Genomic DNA, 20,778 nt, shown 5'->3' on the forward strand with positions numbered 1-20,778 from the left:
AAGTTTATTATGTCAAGGTGAAAAGGTTACACTAATGGTGTAAGAACAAGTATGGTGTAAAACTCAATATGGACCTTAATGTTTAATATTAACATGTCTTATCTTTTTATCTTACTAATTCTTTAATACCTTGCTTTGTTAAAAATGGTTAATCTAAATTTGTGTTGTATAATACTTCGTACAACAAATGCTTGGCACTCTCATAACCCAACCGTATGGTATTACCTACACCTGGGGCTATGGAAAGGTACTTGATTTGTTGTTAACATCAATTAACATCATGAATTCCTGATAATATTTAAAAGTTTTGGTGTTATGTAAATGAGATAATTAATATGATCATGTTAATAATTTTATAATGAGCTATTAATGACAAATCATCTGATTGGAACCTCCCTCGTGTGTGGTTTCCAAATTGAGTAATAAGAGTTTATATTATACTTGTTTGAAATACCATTGGTGGATCCTCTAACCTTGACATTTGTTTTTTATTATTGTTTAATCCTTACATTAATCTTCCATCTCAAAGTTCTCATTAATTTCTTCCTCCTCTTTTTATTATTATTATTATTGTTGTTGTTGTTGTTGTTGTTGTTGTTGTTGTTGTTATTGTTATTGTTATTACTATTATTATTGTTATTATTTACATTCTGTTTATATTATATAATATATCTTTTTCATCTTTTCATAAATTCAGTATATAGGCTGGAAACCTGTGACCCGATCTTTAGATCATTCTCAGGTATAACAACGCCACGTACTGATTATTTATTGTCTGAAGTACTTGGCCGGTATTACCGCCTCTTGTTTATTTTATTTTGTATTATTATTATTGTTGTTATTATTATTGTAAATTCTTGTTATTATTGTCTGAAGTACTTGGCCGGTATTACCGCCTCTTGTTTATTTTATTTTGTATTATTATAATTGTTGTTGTTGTTGTTTTAGTATTGTTATTTATAATTTGTACAATTAACCTCTCTGTGGTTCGACCCCGGTCTTGCCGGGTTATTTATTACTTCGACACTCCTGCACTTGGGAGAAGACATCAATATTTTCGTCGTGTCACCCAACGACAACCAACAACACTCTTACCAGGAGGTAGAGGAACCAGATCCCAAGTATCTGTCTTATGCAAAGCAGAAAGTTCCTCATCCATAGCTTGCTGCCAAAGCGGATCAAGAATTGCCTCTTTATAGGAAGAGGGCTCAACAAGACAATGAATAGAGGCTAAAAAGGAAGTAAATGATGAAGAATAACAAGAATAAGCAAAATCTAGTAGTTTTGTGGACTTATGAATACGGATGGACTGACGTGGAGGTGGATCCACAATCTCAGATGAAGCTTTAGGGGTTGTAGATGAGAATAGAGCTTCAGGTGTGCCAGAGAGTAAAGTACCAGTACCTGCAGAGTTATGAGTACAAATTGATCGAACATAGGGAGAGCTATCATTACCAGAATCCTCAGAAAATGGATCTATACTAATAAGAACAGATTTAGTCAGGTTATGAGTAGTGGATGAAATAGAAAAGAAAGGTATATGCTCAAGGAAGACAACATGACGAGACACATAAAGTTTCTGAGTTATTGGATCAAAACAACGATAACCCTTTTTACCTTCACCATAGCCCAAAAAGACACAAATAGCGGATCGAGAGGATAGCTTACTTCGTTCTACATGAGGACGAAGAACGAAACAAGTACAACCAAAGACTTTAAATGAGGAATAATCAGGGACATACCCATATAACTTTTCAAAAGGAGATAGACCCGAATTATGAGAAGATGGAATTGTATTAATCAAGCTTACAGCAGTAAGAACAACTTCTCCCCAAAACTCACTAGGAACAAAAGCAGACAACAAGAGAGAACGAGCAGTTTTGATAATGTGCCTATGTTTTCTTTCAGCAACACCATTTTGCTCAGGAGTATCTGTACATGAAGTTTGGTGGATGGTTCCATCTAGGGCAAGCAATTGGAAAAATTTATTAGATGTGTATTCCCCACCCAAATCACACCTAAAGCATTTGTTCACAGTAGAATATTGAGTTTTGATAAAAGCTCGAAAAGCTGCATATATCTCAAAGAATTCAGAACGATGTTTCATTAAATAAACCCAACAATAACGAGTATGATCATCAATAAAAGAGACATAATATCGAGACCCTCCTTTTGTGGCAATAGGAGAAGGTCCCCATACATCAAAATGAATCAAATCAAATGGTGAAGAAGAAACAGAAATACTTCGATTAAAAGGTAAGGCGGAAAATTTTGCCAATTTACATCCACTACAATCAGAAATGTCACAAGTTTTCAAATTTCCTAAAGCTCCTGTGGATGCAAAAAATCTCAAACGAGAAGACGAAACATGACCTAGACGGGAATGCCATAAATAAAAACTAGAAGATGAAATACTCAAACGAAAGGAAGACAAATCAACGGTAGTAGTAGCAGCGGCAACAGCGGCAACTGACACTTTTAACTCATCCAAAATATATAGTCCATTCTCCCTACGACCTGTCCCAATCAGCTTCTGAGACTGCAGATCCTGTATACAACAAAAGGAACCAGAAAACATGACTAAATAATCACAAGAATCACATATTTGACCAACAGACGCAAGATTCAATTTGAGTTGTGGAATAAGATAAACATTAGGGAGAGACATGTGAGGTGTGACAACAGAACCAACACCTGCTAAGGGCATTTGAGTGCCATCAGCAGTCATAACAGGAATGGAGGACAAAGGGGATACAGAGGTAAAAGATGAGGAATCTGGAGACATATGATGGGAAGCACCAGAATCCAAGACCCATTCAGAATGTGACATATTTGAGGAACTATGAGGCAACTGACCTATGGAAGAAGAAGCAGACATTGCTTGTGGCTGCAATGAGAGAAACTTCTGAAATTGCTCAGCCAAAATATTAGGATCAGTAATAGAACCTGGGGAAGCTACTGCTGCAGTATTGTGGTGTTGTGGTTTATAATCCTGAGGTGGTCTATGAGCATTAGATTGTGACTGATTGCCAGACTTCCAAGCTTGATTCTGCTGTCTCAACTTAGGACACTGAGCCTTCCAATGACCTTTCTGCTTACAAAAACTGCACTCATCGAAGCCAACCCTTGTGTAAGGCTTATTCTGATGATTAGAAAATGGCTTAGAAGGCACTGCTAATACTGAAGGATTTGAAGAAGAAAGAATTCCCTTTTCAGAATAAGACTGAAGACGTATTTCTTCAGCCAATAACTCATTAACAACAGAGTCAACAGAAGGCAGTGGAGAACGATGCAGAATTGAACCTCTAAGTCCTTCGAAATCACTGCGAAGTGCTGTTAAAAACTATACCAATCGTTGTTGCTTTCTACGCTCAATATAGGCACCACATGCCTTTAATTCTGCCGATTCTGTAAGAGCCAATTGATCCCAAAAATCTGTCATAGCAGAATAACCAGCAATAATCAGCCGATTCTGAAGTGAATCATCTCTTTCAGTAGCCATAATCAGCAATCACAAATAACCAGAATGCAAAAGCAGCGGAAACAAAATACTAAATTGCAGAAACTAAACAAATCTCTTCTTGAAATTATACGATTACTCCAAAACACAAAACAAATTTGCAAAAACTGAACGCAAATACCAAATTGCAGATGCTGAAGGGAAGACGAAATACCAAAATAATTGCAAAAACTGTCGAAATACCACAATAATTGCAAAAACTGTCGAAATACCTAATTTTGCAGAAGCGGAAGACAAAATATCACTCCAAAAAATTGGGATTAAGCCTCGTTCCATAAAACCAGCTCTGATATCATGTTAAACTAATTGAGATCAAATACAAAACGGAGGCTAGAGTTCTGAATAATCTGTTTATTATGAATGCATGGTCTTAACCTAAATACAAATAAAGTATATATAGGTTAAACTGAAAGTACTACTCTACCCTTAATAAATAAGACAACATAAATATTATTTAACACGTGGAACCAGAAAAGCAGGCCAAGCTGTATTGCTTGTTTCCAAGCTATATACCATTGAAACCACCTTCTAGGACAGGAGCTCGGATTTTTAGTAGCTTTGTGTGTGAATGAGCCTAGAGAACAAAGGACCAAGCTGCATGATTGTGGAGGACATGTCTGAAGATTCAGTGCGAGCGAACAGCCCGCGAGCGGTGTCCGAATCTAGACAGAAAGCCTGCGAGTGTTTAGTCTTCAAGTCCACGTAACGAGCCAACCTTCCCCTTCGTCATCATTATATGCAATGGCTGCTTCATGACACGTGTCTTAGCCATGAATATATTAATAATGCATTGAAGGAAAATTAATTTGATTATCACACTTAGAATGTGTGCGTGTGTTTATCAATTTGATCATTGCGACTTTTTCATTATACACCGTCACCTTCCAAGCTTCATTTGTTTGCGTCTGTAGAACATCTTCCCAAATTCCATACATACCATGCCTAAATTTCAATGAAATAACATTAATTATTTGGAATTCAATCCCATATATATATATATATATATATATATATATATATAATCAATTGTATTTGAATCAAGAGGAGAGAGTCTATATTATTTTCTATTATTATGTTTTAATCTTAATAAGAATGGGAATATATAATGAATTGATTGAATATTTCTTAAGATCTTCACCATTCTCCCAACGACTTTTTGTTTATGAAATTAAATTGCAAATTTATGATTCAATCTAACAATACCATTCAAAAAGATTAATTTATGTTTTTGTTTGAATTAGAATATTAATTTTGACTATTATTCTAATACATCATCATTTTTATATATATATTTTTTATTAAGGGACACCGCAGCCTCTTACCAATTGAATTTCACGTGTTTTAATATAATGTTTTATTTTATTTTAATCAAAGCATATCAACTCAACGTGATTAGTGACAAGAAAGAGCAACAAATTACTAAAGAAATATTTTCAATACATTGGGGATGAATGGTCGAAGTTGGACCTATATTGATTGTTAACCCTAAAATCAATTCGATATGTTGCATCACCTAATCATTCTAAACTACAAGTCAGCCTCAACTGCAAGTCTTTCCATATATATTATTCTTTTCGGTGAACTCGCTTCTGGTTTTCTAATTGCTTGGGCAAGGAAAAGGCAACACCTACGTATGATTCAAATGTCTATATCAACTTTTCCATGCTAACTTACCCAAATGAAAAAAAAAAAAAAAAAACAAAACAAAAAAGTCCCACACGTTTGCTGCAAAAGATTTGAAGGATGCCTCAATCACTTCCCTAGGACCTTCCCTCAACCCGGTTACATTAAAATTCGGCTTTCGGAATATAAATAATATTAAATAGCCGTAATAAAATAAGTTTATACTAGTTGTATGCGCATGTAAGTTTATCCTAGTTGTATGCGCATGCTATGCTAAGGGTACCTACATGTTTTCAGAGCTCGGGAAATTCTGTGGCATATTGTTATTAAATCTAAAAGTATAGTTTGCTTTGAATTTTGTTTCTTAAGAATACGTTTTTTTATCAAGCGTATCTCTTATTTATTTTAACCAACATAATATTCTTGATTGGAAGCATTCTTTTTGCTTAAAAAAATTATAATTGTTAAAATAAGTTAAAAAAATATCAAAATAGTATGTTTATATTTTGTGTGATTGAAAGATAAAAAAAAAATCATAAATATGATAAAATTATGTTACAAATCTATTTAAAACATTTTGATAATCAACAACTGAATTTTCATATATATATTTGTTATCTATAGTTACCCATTTTGGGGCCCTACATAAACAAAAAATTTAAAACAACGAAAAAAGAAATTAAATACAAAAAAAAATAAAAAATAAAAAGTGTTGGAAGAATATATATAAGAGTATAAACAAAACACCTAAGAAATTATTGAAGATTAGCTAAGGAAGATCAAATATACAAGATAAAAAAAAAAAAACAAAAAAAAAGTTGACAGTGTATTTTTAACCAATGAAGGCTCTATTAACAAAGAAAAATCAATTTGATGAGGAAAATTTAAAATTAAATGTTTAAGGACTCAGTTGAAATTCAAGATTTATTTGAATGTATTAAGGGCTTAATTGCAAGAAAAAATTGATTTTTAAAAGTTAATTTAGGTTTTAATTATAGGAAATTAAAGTCCTAGGGTTGAATTGTAATTTTTAGAAGTTAGTTTGGTCAGGTAAGAAGGTTAATTGCATAAATATTAAAGTTTAATGAGCAATTAAAAATTTGATTGAAAAAAATCCAAAATTAAGGATCAAACTGGAAAAACCAAGTGAATATAGAGGCTGAAATTGATAAAATCAGAATTCGAGTTATAAAAAAAAAAATTAATGATCAATTAAGGGTTAAAATTCACAAATTTAGAACTATATAAGCTTGGATCTTTCAATAAGGATTTAATCTTGGATTTTCTTTTTAATTTTATCATTATTTGAATTAATTAAAATCTTTAATTTGGCTGCTTTTTACAATTTATAAGTTCTTGTTTTCTAAAATCATGTAATTTTAACTAATTTAACTTTAATTTATAATTTAATTAAGCCATTAATTGACTTTTTAAAATTGATTAGAATTATTAGAAAGACACGTTGTTTTGATAATTTTCTATTTTTTGAAATATATAAAACAATAAGGACAAAAAATTGAGTTATGATAATTTATTTCAATTTAATCCTCGAAATTGTTTTTACCTAGATTTTTTTTTCAATTTTAATTACCCTTTTACATTATTTACAACGATCAAGTTTTAGTAGCTATTTTTTCAAAACCACTTCAAAGTTCGTATAATATAGCAATTAGGTTATTTTGATAAAATGGATTTGAGTATTGATGACAATAAAATGAATTTAAAAGAATATCTATCTATCTCTCTATCTATGTTATTGAAGACACCTGAAACTTAATCAGGTTGATGAACGGATTATTCCATGCTTAAAGGATTCAAATCCTAGAGAACATAAATAAGATTTTTTTTTTTTAATGAATATACAAATCCATATATGAGTGATTTGTTTAAAAATTGACAGAGGAGAAACTTTATCAAGTGGTTCTTGTTTTTTCCCTAAGAAACAGTACTGGGTAATTACTGAATACTATTAAAATAATCAATCCAAGAAATAAAAATCAGCTTTTACTGGAAAAACAAAATTCTGGTTGAATTCTATGATTCATTATTCAAGGTATGAAACAATTACATTTTGTATGTGTTGAAAAAAAAAATCATAAATCTGGATTCCTTTCGCAACAGCTGACTTCGCTGCACGAAGAGGCATCTTTATTCGAGGTACTATTTTACAAAGTAAACAATTAAGTACATCTATATCTACCACTCTTATTTCCAACAGCTGACTTAGCCTCACGAAGATGCTTCTCCCTCGAGAGTAATTTAGCCAACCTACACCGACAAAACAAAAACCTTAAGAAATAAAAGAATAAAAGAATAATCAAGATGAAACAAAGAGTATTATTCATTCATTTATACTTTCTGAGAGCCTCTTCATTAGTCATCTTATTGACAGGTTCAAAGACTCCAGTAGCCAAATTCACCCTTGAAACTGGCTTCTTCAACAATTCCTCGCCCACTTTCACAAGATTCTCCAAGTTCTCTTTCGTGGCAACATCCACAGATGAAAGTGTTCCGGTCAATGTGTCATCCTGCATTGATTTTTCACACGTATTATAAAGTTAGATTTCCCCACTTTGCTTCATGAATAAATACATTGGATGACAACATTAGCATGGTAAATAAGCACCTGAATTCGAAGATAATTTTCCTCTGAGTTGAGGGCTTGAAAAACAGTGGAAATATGAAAATCAACCATGTCAGCACTAGCTTGTGTGAAAACATCCACTAATGGAGTAGAATGATCACTAGTCAACCATCCTAAGATACCCCACTTGGCTGCTTCATCTGCGTCATACTTTCCTTCTGATTTTGCTGTACCAGTGCCCAGCGACAGGACTAGAAATCGGCCATATTCCATTGCGTTTATACGGAAAAAGTCAGGACTCTCCCGATTGATTGCTTTTGAAACTTCACTTATGGCAACTAAAGTCTGATCAAATTCCAAAAAGAAATGAATAATATAAGATTCCTTAGGTAAGTAATATTAAGTTATGAAATTTCAAGATGCTGAGGAAATCATAAACATACTGGATTGTTTGCTGCCACACCACCATCAATAAGATTAAATTCTCTAACTTTGCCTGATGGATCTTTGGTTTCAAAATAATGGGCAGGGAGATAAGTCGGGGCAGCTGATGTTCCAATGCATATATCGGACAGAAGGGCATCCGTTGATGGGTTATTCTTCACCTTATAGCTAGAAAAGATAGTTGGCTGGAGGCGCTTGATGTCAAAAGTTGGGATCACAATATTTGTCAATGTCTGGTGCAACCGTGAATCTCCCAACTTTTCCTTGACAATACTATGCAAGAAGTTGCCATCATACTTTGGCCCTCTCAAAGTGTTTACCAGATTTGCAACTGAAGAAAATGGAGAGCTATTGGCAGACAGTACTTAAATTAGTATCTTGATAAATAAAAATTAGTTATAATGAAATAATTCAATCATCAGCAATTACTTATTACCTGTCTTGAGGAAATATTTTAGGGCAGTTCTCAAGGTAGAATTCATTAATGTCTTTAGCTGCGAACAAAGGGCGGTTTTGCTTATTCGGTGCAGCTAGCATAGCCGTCACGAGGCCGCCAGTGCTAGTCCCTGAAATCACATCAAAGTAGTCTGCAAGCCTTGCATCGGCACCATCCAGCTTCTGTAAATTTGAGAAGAAAAACTACTCAGTGATACATGCTGGAGATAAAACTTAAGCAAATACATTAAAGCCCGAAGGAGGCAAAAATAATAAACCCATAGGGTCAGAGAAAAACAGATACAAAATAAACGAACATTACAATTCTATATATATACACCGATGCACGTCCAACTATTAAGTGCTAAACTTAGGTCATGCTTTCAACTTAATTTCTTTTTCTGAGCCCAGAAACACAAGCATGTAAGATCTTGCATTTCTATTTGACATGCATTAGTATACGTGTTAAAAGAGCCCTGTTTCTTTTCTACCTGAAGCTCAGACTCTAAAAAGGCAAGGATAGTTCCTGGTATAATGCCTCTTATTCCACCTCCATCGATGCTAAGGACAGTGATTTGGTTTCCATGAGCTGGACGTTGAAGAGGAGATCTTGGAGTTTGCATATTAACCATATTGATAAACAAATGCTAAAAATGTAAAGAGGGAATCAAGAGACCTATAAGTGGAAGAATTAGAGAGATTTAGCCTAAACTTTCTGAGAGCTTGGGAGATAGCTAGTATACTCAAATGTAGTTCAGTGTTGAAGCCTTGCAATCTCCCAAGGGGATTGTGGAGTTATTTATAGACTTCTAGTCCTTCATGGTGTTTGGCATTTTCAACAAATTTCTAACATTTTAATGACCCAAATTTGACCATTTTGAAGTTTCTTGGACAGGGAGCAATTTTGAATCGATCTAAATTTTCTTTACTTGTAACTAAACAGTTCTGAGCTGACACGGTTCAAGTTGGACCACTTACAAATTGGATCCAAAAAGGTACCATTGAAAGTCCCAAATTCACAAATAAAAGAAAGATGACACTAAAATTGGAATGGTAGGTATTTTGGTGGCGGAAAGTAAACTAAATTAGTTGATGAATACCATCAATGCAATTGGTTGGATTTGAACAAGTTATTTTCCCCAATTTTAGGGTCTTCCTAATGACCAATAAGGTTTAGGTTTATGCATTCTTTTGGTTCAAGTAACATGAAATCGTGTACATATGAGATGACTAGCAATCAATGATATAGAAATATTGGGATTTTACAGAACTTATACCTAAAGCACCGACGAGTTCATGTCTGAAAAGAACACTGGTTGGTAATATGTACGATTTTCCGAAGGAAATATTGGAGTCCACGATGATGGAGGAGAATCCAGAGATGAATAGCATTTAACACAACATAACATGTATAAAAATTGAAGAAACACGTGTTGGAAAATGTTGCAACATGGAAGTTTCGCCTTGACCATGGATAATAGGCTTGAGATAAAACCAGAATGAATAATCTTCAAGAATAGAAAGAAAGACATAGATTCTAGTAACCAGATGCTGTTATTAAGATTGATATAATAACGTACCATAGCTATATAATCTTGAAAGATTGGTTATTAATTATTATACGAGGTTTCTTGAATAATTTTAAATTATTTTCGAATATTTCATCTGCTTTGAGGGATCACATGTACATGGTTTGGGAAAGTTTTATATCTGATTAATGTTATCCTCGAGTTTTAAATTTTTCATGATAATAATGCATCTTGTCCTTGTGTTTTTCATGCTAGTATATCCTCACCATTTGAATTTCCAGTTCAAATCCTTGTCAAGGAATAATGATGAAGTTTCCATGCATGAAAATTGTTTGTTATTTCTTACCAAACAAAAGGACACGCGATAGTCAAAATCTTGTTCCCAGCAGCCTCACAGAAGGATAGGGTTCGAAGTCTCAAAGACAGAAACGCTAGCTTACGATATCAAAAGCTGTCAATGGATCAAATCGAAGACTGATTTGTTGGAAATTAATATATCCAAACCACATAACTGTCAATGTATATGGCAAGAATATCAACAATATATGGCAACCAAATTGTAACAGAATATATTGTATTTATTGTATTTATTATAGACTACAAATCAGGGATTATAGACTACAAATTAGGGATTATTACATGTATTTAGAGGACTGAATTCTTCCTTTCAGAATGAATGAAAAGACAGAGAACTTTACATTGAAATCTGATAATTGTGACATGGTATCAGAGCCGGTTATTCTCTAATCTAGATCTTTTGTTCTTTTCTTAAGTCTATAGACTGAATTCATCAGTATTTGGTGATATGTTTTTTGAGATTCCTAGGATGTCTGGAGAGGCTTTTCTTACTCGATTCAATGGCAAAAACTATGCCAGTTGGGAGTTTCAGTTTTGTATGTTTGTTAAAGGGAAGGAATTATGGGGGCATCTTGATGGATCTTCACCAGCACCAACCGAACCACAGGAGCTGGGTATATGGACTACCAAGGATGCGAAAATTGTCTCCTGGATACTGGGGTCTGTTGAACCCCATATGATCAACAATCTTCGATCGTTTGGCACAGGGAAGGAGATTTGGGACTACTTCAGACGCATTTATTCCCAGAACAATTCGGCTAAAAAATTTCAGGTCGAAATGGGTATTGCCAATTACAAACAAGGTAATCTTTCAATTGAACAATTCTATGCTGGATTTCTAAACCTATGGAGTGAATATACTGGCATAATTTACTCTAAAATACCGAAGGATAGTTTAGAAGCACTATACCTTGTTTATGCCGAGAGCCAGAGGGACCAGTTCTTGATGAAGCTCCGGCCAGAATTTGAGGCTGTGAGAGCTAGCTTGATCAACCGAAGTCCAGTACCCACCTTGGATGAATGTTTGGGGGAACTGTTACGGGAAGAACAACGACTCGCCACTCAACACGAGTTGACCCAGGACACTGTCACAGAGATGAATGTGGCTTACATGGCTCAAGGAAGGGGACGACAGAGGGGTGGGAGCGTGCAGTGTTTCAATTGCAAGGAGTTAGGGCACATTGCCAGAAATTGCAGTAAGAAATTCTGCAATTATTGTAAGAAGGAGGGGCATGTAATCAGGGAGTGTCGTCTGCGACCACAGAATCGCCAAGGGTTTACTGTGCAATCAAAATTGGGGGCTACTTCTATGGCTGCCGCAGCCGTGTCCTCACCGTTGGCACCAGAATCTTCATCGTCGGTGAGCTCTTCGTCGGGCACGATCACTCCCGAGATGGTGCAGCAGATGATCATCTCTACCTTCTCTGCACTTGGAATTTCTGGTAATAAACTTAACATTTCTTTGGATTTGGCATCTAATAAACCGTGGTTAATGGATTCAGCAGCGTCGAATCATATGACCAGCAGTGAAAATGGTTTGTGTAATGTGCGAAAATACATGGGTAATCAACATATACAGGTTGCAAATGGTGATAATCTGCCGATTTTATCAATTGGTAATTTGGGGTCTTATTTCAACAATATTTTTGTGTCACCGAAATTATCAACAAGTTTACTCTCTGGTGGTCAAATGGTAGAAAATAACTGTGAAATTCTCTTTAATCGTCATGGTTGTTGTGTGCAGGATCAAGTGTCGGGGAAGGTAATCGCGAAGGGGCCTAAAGTGGGACGTTTATTTCCAATACAATTTTCTATTCCTAGTATTAATTCTTGTGCTTATTCTACTGTCATTAATAATCCTCATTTTTGGCATAAGAAATTGGGACATCCCAATTCTAATGTATTGACTCATCTTATGAAACATGGATATTTGGGGAATAAAAATTCTTTTTCCACAGAATTTTTGGACTGTAGTTCTTGCAAATTGGGTAAAAGCAAAGCATTATCATTTCCTTCATATGGTAGTCGTGCTTCTAAATGTTTTGAAATTATTCATACTGATGTATGGGGTATAAGTCCTGTTATCTCTCATGCTCAGTATAAATATTTTGTCACGTTTATTGATGATTTCAGTCGTTTCACTTGGATATATTTTCTCCAATCTAAAGCTGATGTATTCTCAACATTTCAGACTTTCGTAGTATTTGTTGAAAATCAATTTTCTGCTCATATTAAAATACTTCGTTCTGACTCCGGGGGGGAATATGTGTCCAAAGAATTTCAAGAATATCTCAAAAACAAAGGGATTCTCTCTCAAAGATCTTGTCCTTACACTCCTCAACAAAATGGACTTATTGAGCGTAAGAATCGTCATCTTTTAGATGTTGTTCGCACTTTATTAATTGATTCTTCAGTACCTACTCGATTTTGGGTAGAAGCTCTATCCACAGCCGTTCATCTAATCAATCGTTTACCTTCTCAAGTTCTAAACTTTGCATCTCCATACTCTATTTTATTTGGTGTTCTTCCTGAGTATGATTCTCTCCATGTTTTTGGGTGTGTTTGTTTTGTTCACTTACCATTTACTGAACGTAATAAACTCTCAGCCCAAGCTGCTCGTTGTGCTTTTCTAGGATATAGTAATTCTCATAAAGGGTTTGTATGTTATGATGCAAATGCTCATAAAATTCGTATCTCTCGAAATGTGATTTTCTTTGAAAATCAGAATTTTTTCCCGTCTTGTCCTTCTACAGAATCCACTCCTATCCAGCTTTCTACATTTGATGATGATAGTCCATCTTATATCTTTGAACATTTTAAGCCAGGAATTGTATATCAAAGACGTCATCCACCATCCACTTTGCCCCTTCCGGACACGGAACCGACATCTGATCATTCCACTCAACTAAGACGATCAACTAGAGTTTCACGTGCCCCAAACAGGTATGGATACTCAGCAACCACTATTGATAGTACTTTTGTGCCTAAGACTTATGCGCAGGCTTGTACCCAAGAATGTTGGCAACAGGCCATGAAAGAGGAACTTCAGGCTTTTCAGGATAATCACACATGGGATATTGTTTCTTGTCCTACCGGTATTAAACCTATTGGCTGCAAATGGGTATACACTATTAAATTTCAACCTAATGGATCTGTGGAACGATATAAAGCACGGTTGGTGGCTCTTGGAAATTGTCAGGCATATGGTATTAATTATGAGGAGACTTTTGCACCTGTGGCTAAAATGACTACCATACGCACCATTATGGCAATTGCTGCTTCCAAGAGATGGCCACTTCGTCAAATGGATGTAAAAAATGCATTTTTACATGGAGATCTGAAAGAGAATATTTATATGACTCCTCCTCCTGGTATGTTTACTCACCCATCTGATAAAGTCTGCTGATTGAAACGGTTCCTGTATGGTCTAAAACAGGCACCCCGGGCATGGTTTGAAAAATTTCGCACTACTCTTCTGAAACTTAAATTTATTCAGAGCCAATATGATTCCTCTCTGTTTCTTCAGCAAACTACTACTGGTATTGTTGCTCTTCTGGTATATGTGGATGATATTATCATTACAGGATCTGACATTCCACTCATTGAGGATTTACAGCGTTCTCTTAACAGTGAGTTTCATATGAAGGATCTGGGACATCTTCACTATTTCCTTGGTCTCCAGGTGCACTCTATGTCTAATGGGATTTCTCTACATCAGCACAAATACACCCAAGAGATTCTTCTCTTGGGCGGTCTTGAATCAGGGAATAGCGTTCTTACACCTCTTGAGCTTAATTTAAAGCTTTGTCAGAATGATGGTGACCTGTTACCTGATCCCTCCATATATAGGCAATTGGTGGGCAGTTTGAATTATCTAACCATTACTCGGCCAGATATTTCTTTTGCAGTACAACAAGTCAGTCAGTTTCTACAGGCTCCTCGTCAACCTCATTTAGCTGCTGTTCGAAGAATTCTTCACTATCTTAAAGGCACATCTGGGCGAGGATTATTTTTTCCTGCTAATAATTCATTACAATTAACAGGTTATAGTGATGCAGATTGGGCAGGGTGCATGGATACACGCCGGTCTGTTACTGGGTGGTGCATGTTTCTTGGAAATGCTTTAATTTCATGGAAAAGCAAAAAGCAAGACCGAATCTCAAAATCTTCCACAGAATCTGAGTATCGAGCTATGTCCTCCGCATGTTCTGAAATTGTGTGGCTCCAGGGTTTGCTACGTGAACTTGGTTTTCCTCAGCACACTCCTACACCTCTTCATGCTGATAACACAAGTGCTATTCAGATTGCTACTAATCTTGTGTTTCATGAACGCACCAAACATATTGAAGTCGATTGTCACTATATTCGTGAAGCTCTTGATCATAATATTCTTACACTACCTCATATTTCCACCGAGCATCAGACTGCTGATGTCTTTACGAAGGCCTTGTCTCGGCCTCGACATCAACACATGATTGACAAATTGATGCTTCTTGATCGACCAGCATCAATTTGAGGGGGGATGTCAATGTATATGGCAAGAATATCAACAATATATGGCAACCAAATTGTAACAGAATATATTGTATTTATTGTATTTATTATAGACTACAAATCAGGGATTATAGACTACAAATTAGGGATTATTACATGTATTTAGAGGACTGAATTCTTCCTTTCAGAATGAATGAAAAGACAGAGAACTTTACATTGAAATCTGATAATTGTGACACAAGATTGGCCAATCGTCATCCCTGTACAATACGCATGCAGTTGCATTAAAAATTCAGCAAATAAAAGAGCTCAGAACTAGGAAAGTGGTAATTAATTAATGAAGAAATCCAATCTAACTCACCCACGAAACTCTACATTTTATAATGGTAGTTGAATTAGTGGCCGCTCTACTTTTCTAATGGTATTGCCCTAAGATCATGACTGTCCTGAACAAGAGCAAGCAAAAATTAGTTTTGTCCCAAATTTCCTCTCTTGTGGAGGTGGAGCATTTCAATGGCTAGAGAAGTTTCTGCAAGTTCTTCTTCTGTTTTAGCCTTCCTTCCTCTTCACGCAGTATTTTTAATAGATAAATAGAGAAAGTAGTTCATAGGAAACATAAACTATTATTTATAACTCCAAGGGAGAATTATTTAGCATTCCACGAAGCCATGGTGAGAGAATACACTACACCAGATTATGGGCTTAAACTGTGTAGATCCTTTGGCAACTTATACATTCCTTATTGGGCCAAGCACCAAAACACATTTAATTACAGGCAAGATAATCTAAAAATAATAATAATATATAATTACACCATTGGATTATCATGTTAACCTCTCTTTGTAGATAGTCCCTAAAAATCTTGGAGGTAAGAGATTTTTTTTTTTAGATAGGTAACACTAGCTCACTCAAAAGCATCTATGTAAGGAAACTAATTCAAATATCATAAAAAAAAATAATAACAAAAATTCACAATCATTTCAACATAACAAATTAAAAATATTTTTTGGGAAGTAGATGAGATGATGTGTCATCATCATATGCATCTTTTTTTCTTAATAAGAAATAAGAGGAAAACAACTTAAAGAAGAAAAAAAAACCAATGGCCCATTGGGCCATCACGCCTGTTATTTATTATTATTATTTTTATTTTATATTTTAATATTTATTTTTATTGAAATTTTGCATTAATTTTTTTATTTCATCTTCCAATCTCTAGTTCTGTGAGTTCCTATTTTTATTATAATGTAATTAAATAAAAACTAATATTTAAAAATATATTAAACCCACTAAAATTTATAATTTAGATGCGGATGAATGAAAAAAAAAAAAAGAGAGAGAGGAATGTGGGTATGTGACAGCTAGCAATTATGTACACCAGGACTACAGATAATTTTCGTGTTTTCATAAATTGTCAAGAATGACGGGAAGGGAGATTGTTTTTTGAGATATGCAAACTGCTTGCACCATTTTAAAGAAGGTCTGGTATTTCCAATTCTGAATATTTCGAGTCTTTTGCTTTATTTATTTCTGATCATTCCCCTTCAACTATGTAAAGTGAAGAGACATGATGCTTTAATTTAATTTGGAAAATTAATGATTGTTCAATTAATTACTCTTCGGTTTCATTTCTCAAGAGGTTTCCACTTTCCCTCTTTCGTTGTTTTGGCTCGAACACACACAAACATAAGGGAGAAGATGACATGGTTGATGGGATAGATAATTTTTTCTCTCCCTTTTTTTGGTTCGCCGAGAAACATATGGGTAACGAAATATAAAGGTTCAAAAATAGTGTTGGGCAACCCGCAAGACTAGAAATAAAGCGTTGGGACTAGGTTTTCATTTTATACCAATTTCTTAAGTTCTCGTTTATGATTTTACTTTAGTACTAGAGTTCAGTGGTAGAGCCTAAAGCCTGAATCAACTTAGCTTCGAAGCATGAAATTCACTCATATGCGAGGTGCAGAACGGGTAACAAAGTCATCTCCCGTCTGAAAATAAGTTTCGAACTATTTCTCGAACAGTGTCTTCAGGTTGTAAGGCTTGACGATTTTACGACTCCCATCCCACATTAGCTTTGCAAATTGATAGTTGGCCTTTTCGGTTGGATGAATTCCATCAAAGAAGAAATATTCGCTAACGTTATCGCACAGTTGGTATACTTTCAGGCCGCAAGTAACCATGGTGCCTCTCAATGGACCACTGCCACAGCATACCATTTTCACCTCTTCGAAAGTTTCACACAAAAATGTGAAATTGGAATCAGATAGTCCTCACATCATATCAGCAGATAAAGGAAACAATGTCAGCTAGAGGCTTCACCATATTATGAAGGGTTATTGAAAATTGCAGTTGCTACAGTGTAGGCATCAAAAATTGAATAAGTATATCCTTTTAGTTGACTCTTCTTAAGCTCTTTCAGAGCTTTATGGAGTGCTCTGTTGTGTAGTTTTGCAAGCAACCAGAGCCACCTGTTCTGACTATTTCTAGTGCTCGAGAGATTGGTGGACAACCTAAAGGAAGCAACTTTGATAGGCCAAATTTCCTCCCCCTATCTCATAAATTTCCTGATACACCAAAATTAATGCAATCTTAGTTTGATGAACTTGGGGAAAAAAATGAAATGAAGAATTAATTCATATGGTCGGAACATGTTAATTACTTGGATCACGGATGTTATGTTGCCAATAACCATCTTGACATACTCCTTTTTGGAGTAGGATTGAAGCAGAGTGGAGTTTGTGATGAAAGGTACCAAGTAGTCGTTGCTTCCAATGCTGAACATGTAAACAGCTTTGGATAACAATGTCTTGACTTCTGAAGTTCCTAGTTTTTGCCTTAGCTGCTTCTCGATATTCTTGAAATTACGTAATTGAGTTTTAAGGCCCATAATCTATGAAGGAACAAGCGGGAAAAATGAAAAACAAATATAGTATAAGTAATCATGCAACTTAAGAGATGGATAACTTTATATGAATTCAGGTTTATGCACACAGATTTACTTAAGCTAAATCCAGTCCAACAGGTAGGAAAAATTTAGCAATGGAGCACATACCGGTCCTTGATTATTTTCAACGAGAGCACCAGCTCCCCCTGATGCAAAGTTGACTCCATTTGTGAATTGATGGTTGCCGGGTTGTAAATATAGTGGAATTAATGGTAGCTTTGCAAATTCAGCTGCATCAAAGTTACAAGAATCATTTTGCCAAAAACATATTGTGTCAGTATTTGAGTCTTAGACTTGGGAGTCTTTAAATTAAAAATACAAACAAGGCCCCCAAAACTTCAGTTAATTTACTTTGACGTAATTTTATTTTATTTTATTATATCATAGTTAATCATAAAAACAACCCAACAGATTAATTCGATTACCCGCTAATCCGTGATATGGAAATTCAATAATATATATATATCCAACAATCTATTTCAAAACAGAAAGAAACGAGCAGAAATTAAAAAGGGAGAAGAAAAATTGCAAAGTATTGTACTTACCAATAAAATCTGGAATTAATCGACCATCACTAACCCTTCCTGTGGGATGCTTAAAATATGTCTCTCCATATGGAAAGATATTTGATTTGGGAATGTTAGCGTTGAGATAAATATTATTCCCAGCATCATAAAGGGAATCTCCGAAGATAAACAAAGCATCATGAGAGTAACTGCGGCAGCTTGCTGGGACTAGAAAACTTGCACAGAGCACCAAGAAACATAAAATGTTGGCCCTTGAACTCCCCATGTTTCTAGTGCTTCACTCTCTATTAACTCTGATCCTCAATCTCCCCTATAATACGTAGACAAAAACTAAGTGAGCAATGGTACGGTGGTTCTGAAATAGTTTCTGTTGGCCGCTTCTGGTCAGTATGGAAGAGGAGTTGCTGCTGGTTTTGGGTTGATGGTTGTTTGTGGGTAAATTCGGGCGGAGATGATTTTTCTCGTCGGGGATTAAAGTTCTAGAGGCTGGGTGGTGTTTTGTGGATGAGTTGGTGTTGAGTGAGGTTGTTGATTTGGCGGGAGCTGTGAGAGGAAGGAGTTTCTGAAGTTTCAATGGCATCCATGGATCTTGGTCAAAGAGAAACGAAAGGGGGCGGCTTTTGTCCTGGTTTTGAACTTTTTAGGCTCTTTGCAGGGTGAATTTTTTTTAGAAAATAAATTTTAAGAAAAGTAAATTTTTAAAAAGTGAATTCAGAAAAGTATTTTTCAAATGTTTGGTAGTATTATGGAAAACACTTTCTAGTGTTTGGTTGTATTATGAAAAATGAACTGGAAAATAATTTATTAATAAATTAATTTTTTTAAAAAATTTATCTAATATATATAAAATATTTAATTACTTACAATAAAAAAAAATAAAATCTAAAATGTATAATGATTAATTTTTTTTATTATATTCTATATTTATACATAGCTTATTTTATAAAATATAATTATATATATCATATCATATTATAAATAAATAAGCTTGTGAAATATTTTTTGCTATTCCATGAAACCATTTATAATTTTATTACGTACGAAATACATCCGACAAAAAATATAGTTTTAATAATATTTTTAGCATGTAATAAAATTGGATAAAATATTAAGGTATAAAATTCACTCTAAACTATTTTTTTTAAAATGTTAAAACTGCACTGTTCACTATTTTTTGAGTGAACAGTGTATGCAATACACTGTTCATGTTAATTGCACTGTTCATTGAACAGTGCAATTAACATGAACAATTACAGAAAAAACAAGAAAACGCAGTATTGGCCCACGTCAAGAAAGTGTTTTGCAAGAATAAAAAGCGGAAAACACTTTTCTTATGTTAAACTTAACATTTTCCTTTGACCGGAATTGAATTTCCTTTAACTCACTTTCCATGTATTTGCCAAATATGGAAAAGTGAGGAAAATAGTTTCCAGGAAAATGAATTCCTAGAAACAAACGGGGCCTTAGTAGATATTTGTTTTTTATGGTTTTCTATTGTTTCTTTTTTCTTTTTCTTTGTCTGTATTTTCTCTCTTTTTTTCCTCATATTTTTTCTCAAAATTTCCTTCTAATTTTCCCCTTGGAATTTTCTCTCCCCTTTTACTGGGAAACTAAGCCCCTCTATTTGTAATAAAAATGTTATCTTTCATTTTCAATTTTCAATTTTCAATTTTTAATCTTTAAATCAAAAATTAAAGAATATATATATAATTTCCAATTTTCAAATCAAATTTTTAAGTTGTATTTTATTGTATTTTGAAAAAAAATCCAGAAATAAATTACAAAAATTATTCTCTCTTTATAATAATTACTATATAAAGACATTTAAAAAATCATTTCATTTAACTTTGTGTAGAAAAATTGTAAAAAAAACACAGGAAAAGAGGGATTTTCTTTAATGAAGGCTAAACATGGTGTCAAATAACGCCATGACTGAGCAAAAGAAAGTAATCAATTTGGGATCTAGATGAATAAAAATGAAAAAATCAACTTGTAATTTGTTGGATGAAAAATAAAATGATTAACTTGGATGATTCATTAAATGAAAAATAAAAGGATCAATTTTAAATATATATAAATAAAAACTCAACTTAAAATCTACATAAACAAAAATGACAGGATTAATTTAAGATCTTTTAATAAATAAAAAAAAAAGAGATTAACTTAGAATTCATGTTAATGAAGAGCTCAATTTGGGATCCATATAAATAAAAATAACGAGATCAACTTTGAATCTAATAAAAAAAAAATGATCAATTTAGAATCCATGTAAATAAAATGATTAACTTGAAATCAACATAAATAAAAATAGTACGACC

At 34.1% G+C, this 20,778-nt stretch overlaps 2 protein-coding genes across 2 annotated transcripts; both read right to left on the bottom strand.

The window, feature by feature from the left end:
* Window positions 1-7,158: 7,158 nt before the first annotated feature.
* On the bottom strand, window positions 7,159-9,366 carry LOC118052523 (patatin-like protein 2). Its single transcript, XM_035063519.2, has 6 exons — window positions 9,098-9,366; window positions 8,608-8,789; window positions 8,171-8,519; window positions 7,770-8,072; window positions 7,499-7,671; window positions 7,159-7,411 (listed from the first exon to the last, which is right to left on the bottom strand). Exons 1-6 carry the CDS (start codon window positions 9,236-9,238, stop codon window positions 7,324-7,326), a joined length of 1,236 nt encoding a protein of 411 aa, XP_034919410.1. The 5' UTR covers window positions 9,239-9,366; the 3' UTR covers window positions 7,159-7,323.
* Window positions 9,367-17,538: 8,172 nt separating this feature from the next.
* Window positions 17,539-19,073, bottom strand: LOC140954914 (GDSL esterase/lipase 1-like). The gene is made up of 3 exons (XM_073406027.1): window positions 18,479-19,073; window positions 18,042-18,163; window positions 17,539-17,879 (listed from the first exon to the last, which is right to left on the bottom strand). Exons 1-3 carry the CDS (start codon window positions 18,723-18,725, stop codon window positions 17,568-17,570), a joined length of 681 nt encoding a protein of 226 aa, XP_073262128.1. The 5' UTR covers window positions 18,726-19,073; the 3' UTR covers window positions 17,539-17,567.
* Window positions 19,074-20,778: the final 1,705 nt, after the last annotated feature.

This window comes from Populus alba, chromosome 17, assembly GCF_005239225.2.
Source record: "Populus alba chromosome 17, ASM523922v2, whole genome shotgun sequence".
In the NCBI taxonomy this organism is placed as follows: domain Eukaryota; kingdom Viridiplantae; phylum Streptophyta; class Magnoliopsida; order Malpighiales; family Salicaceae; genus Populus; species Populus alba.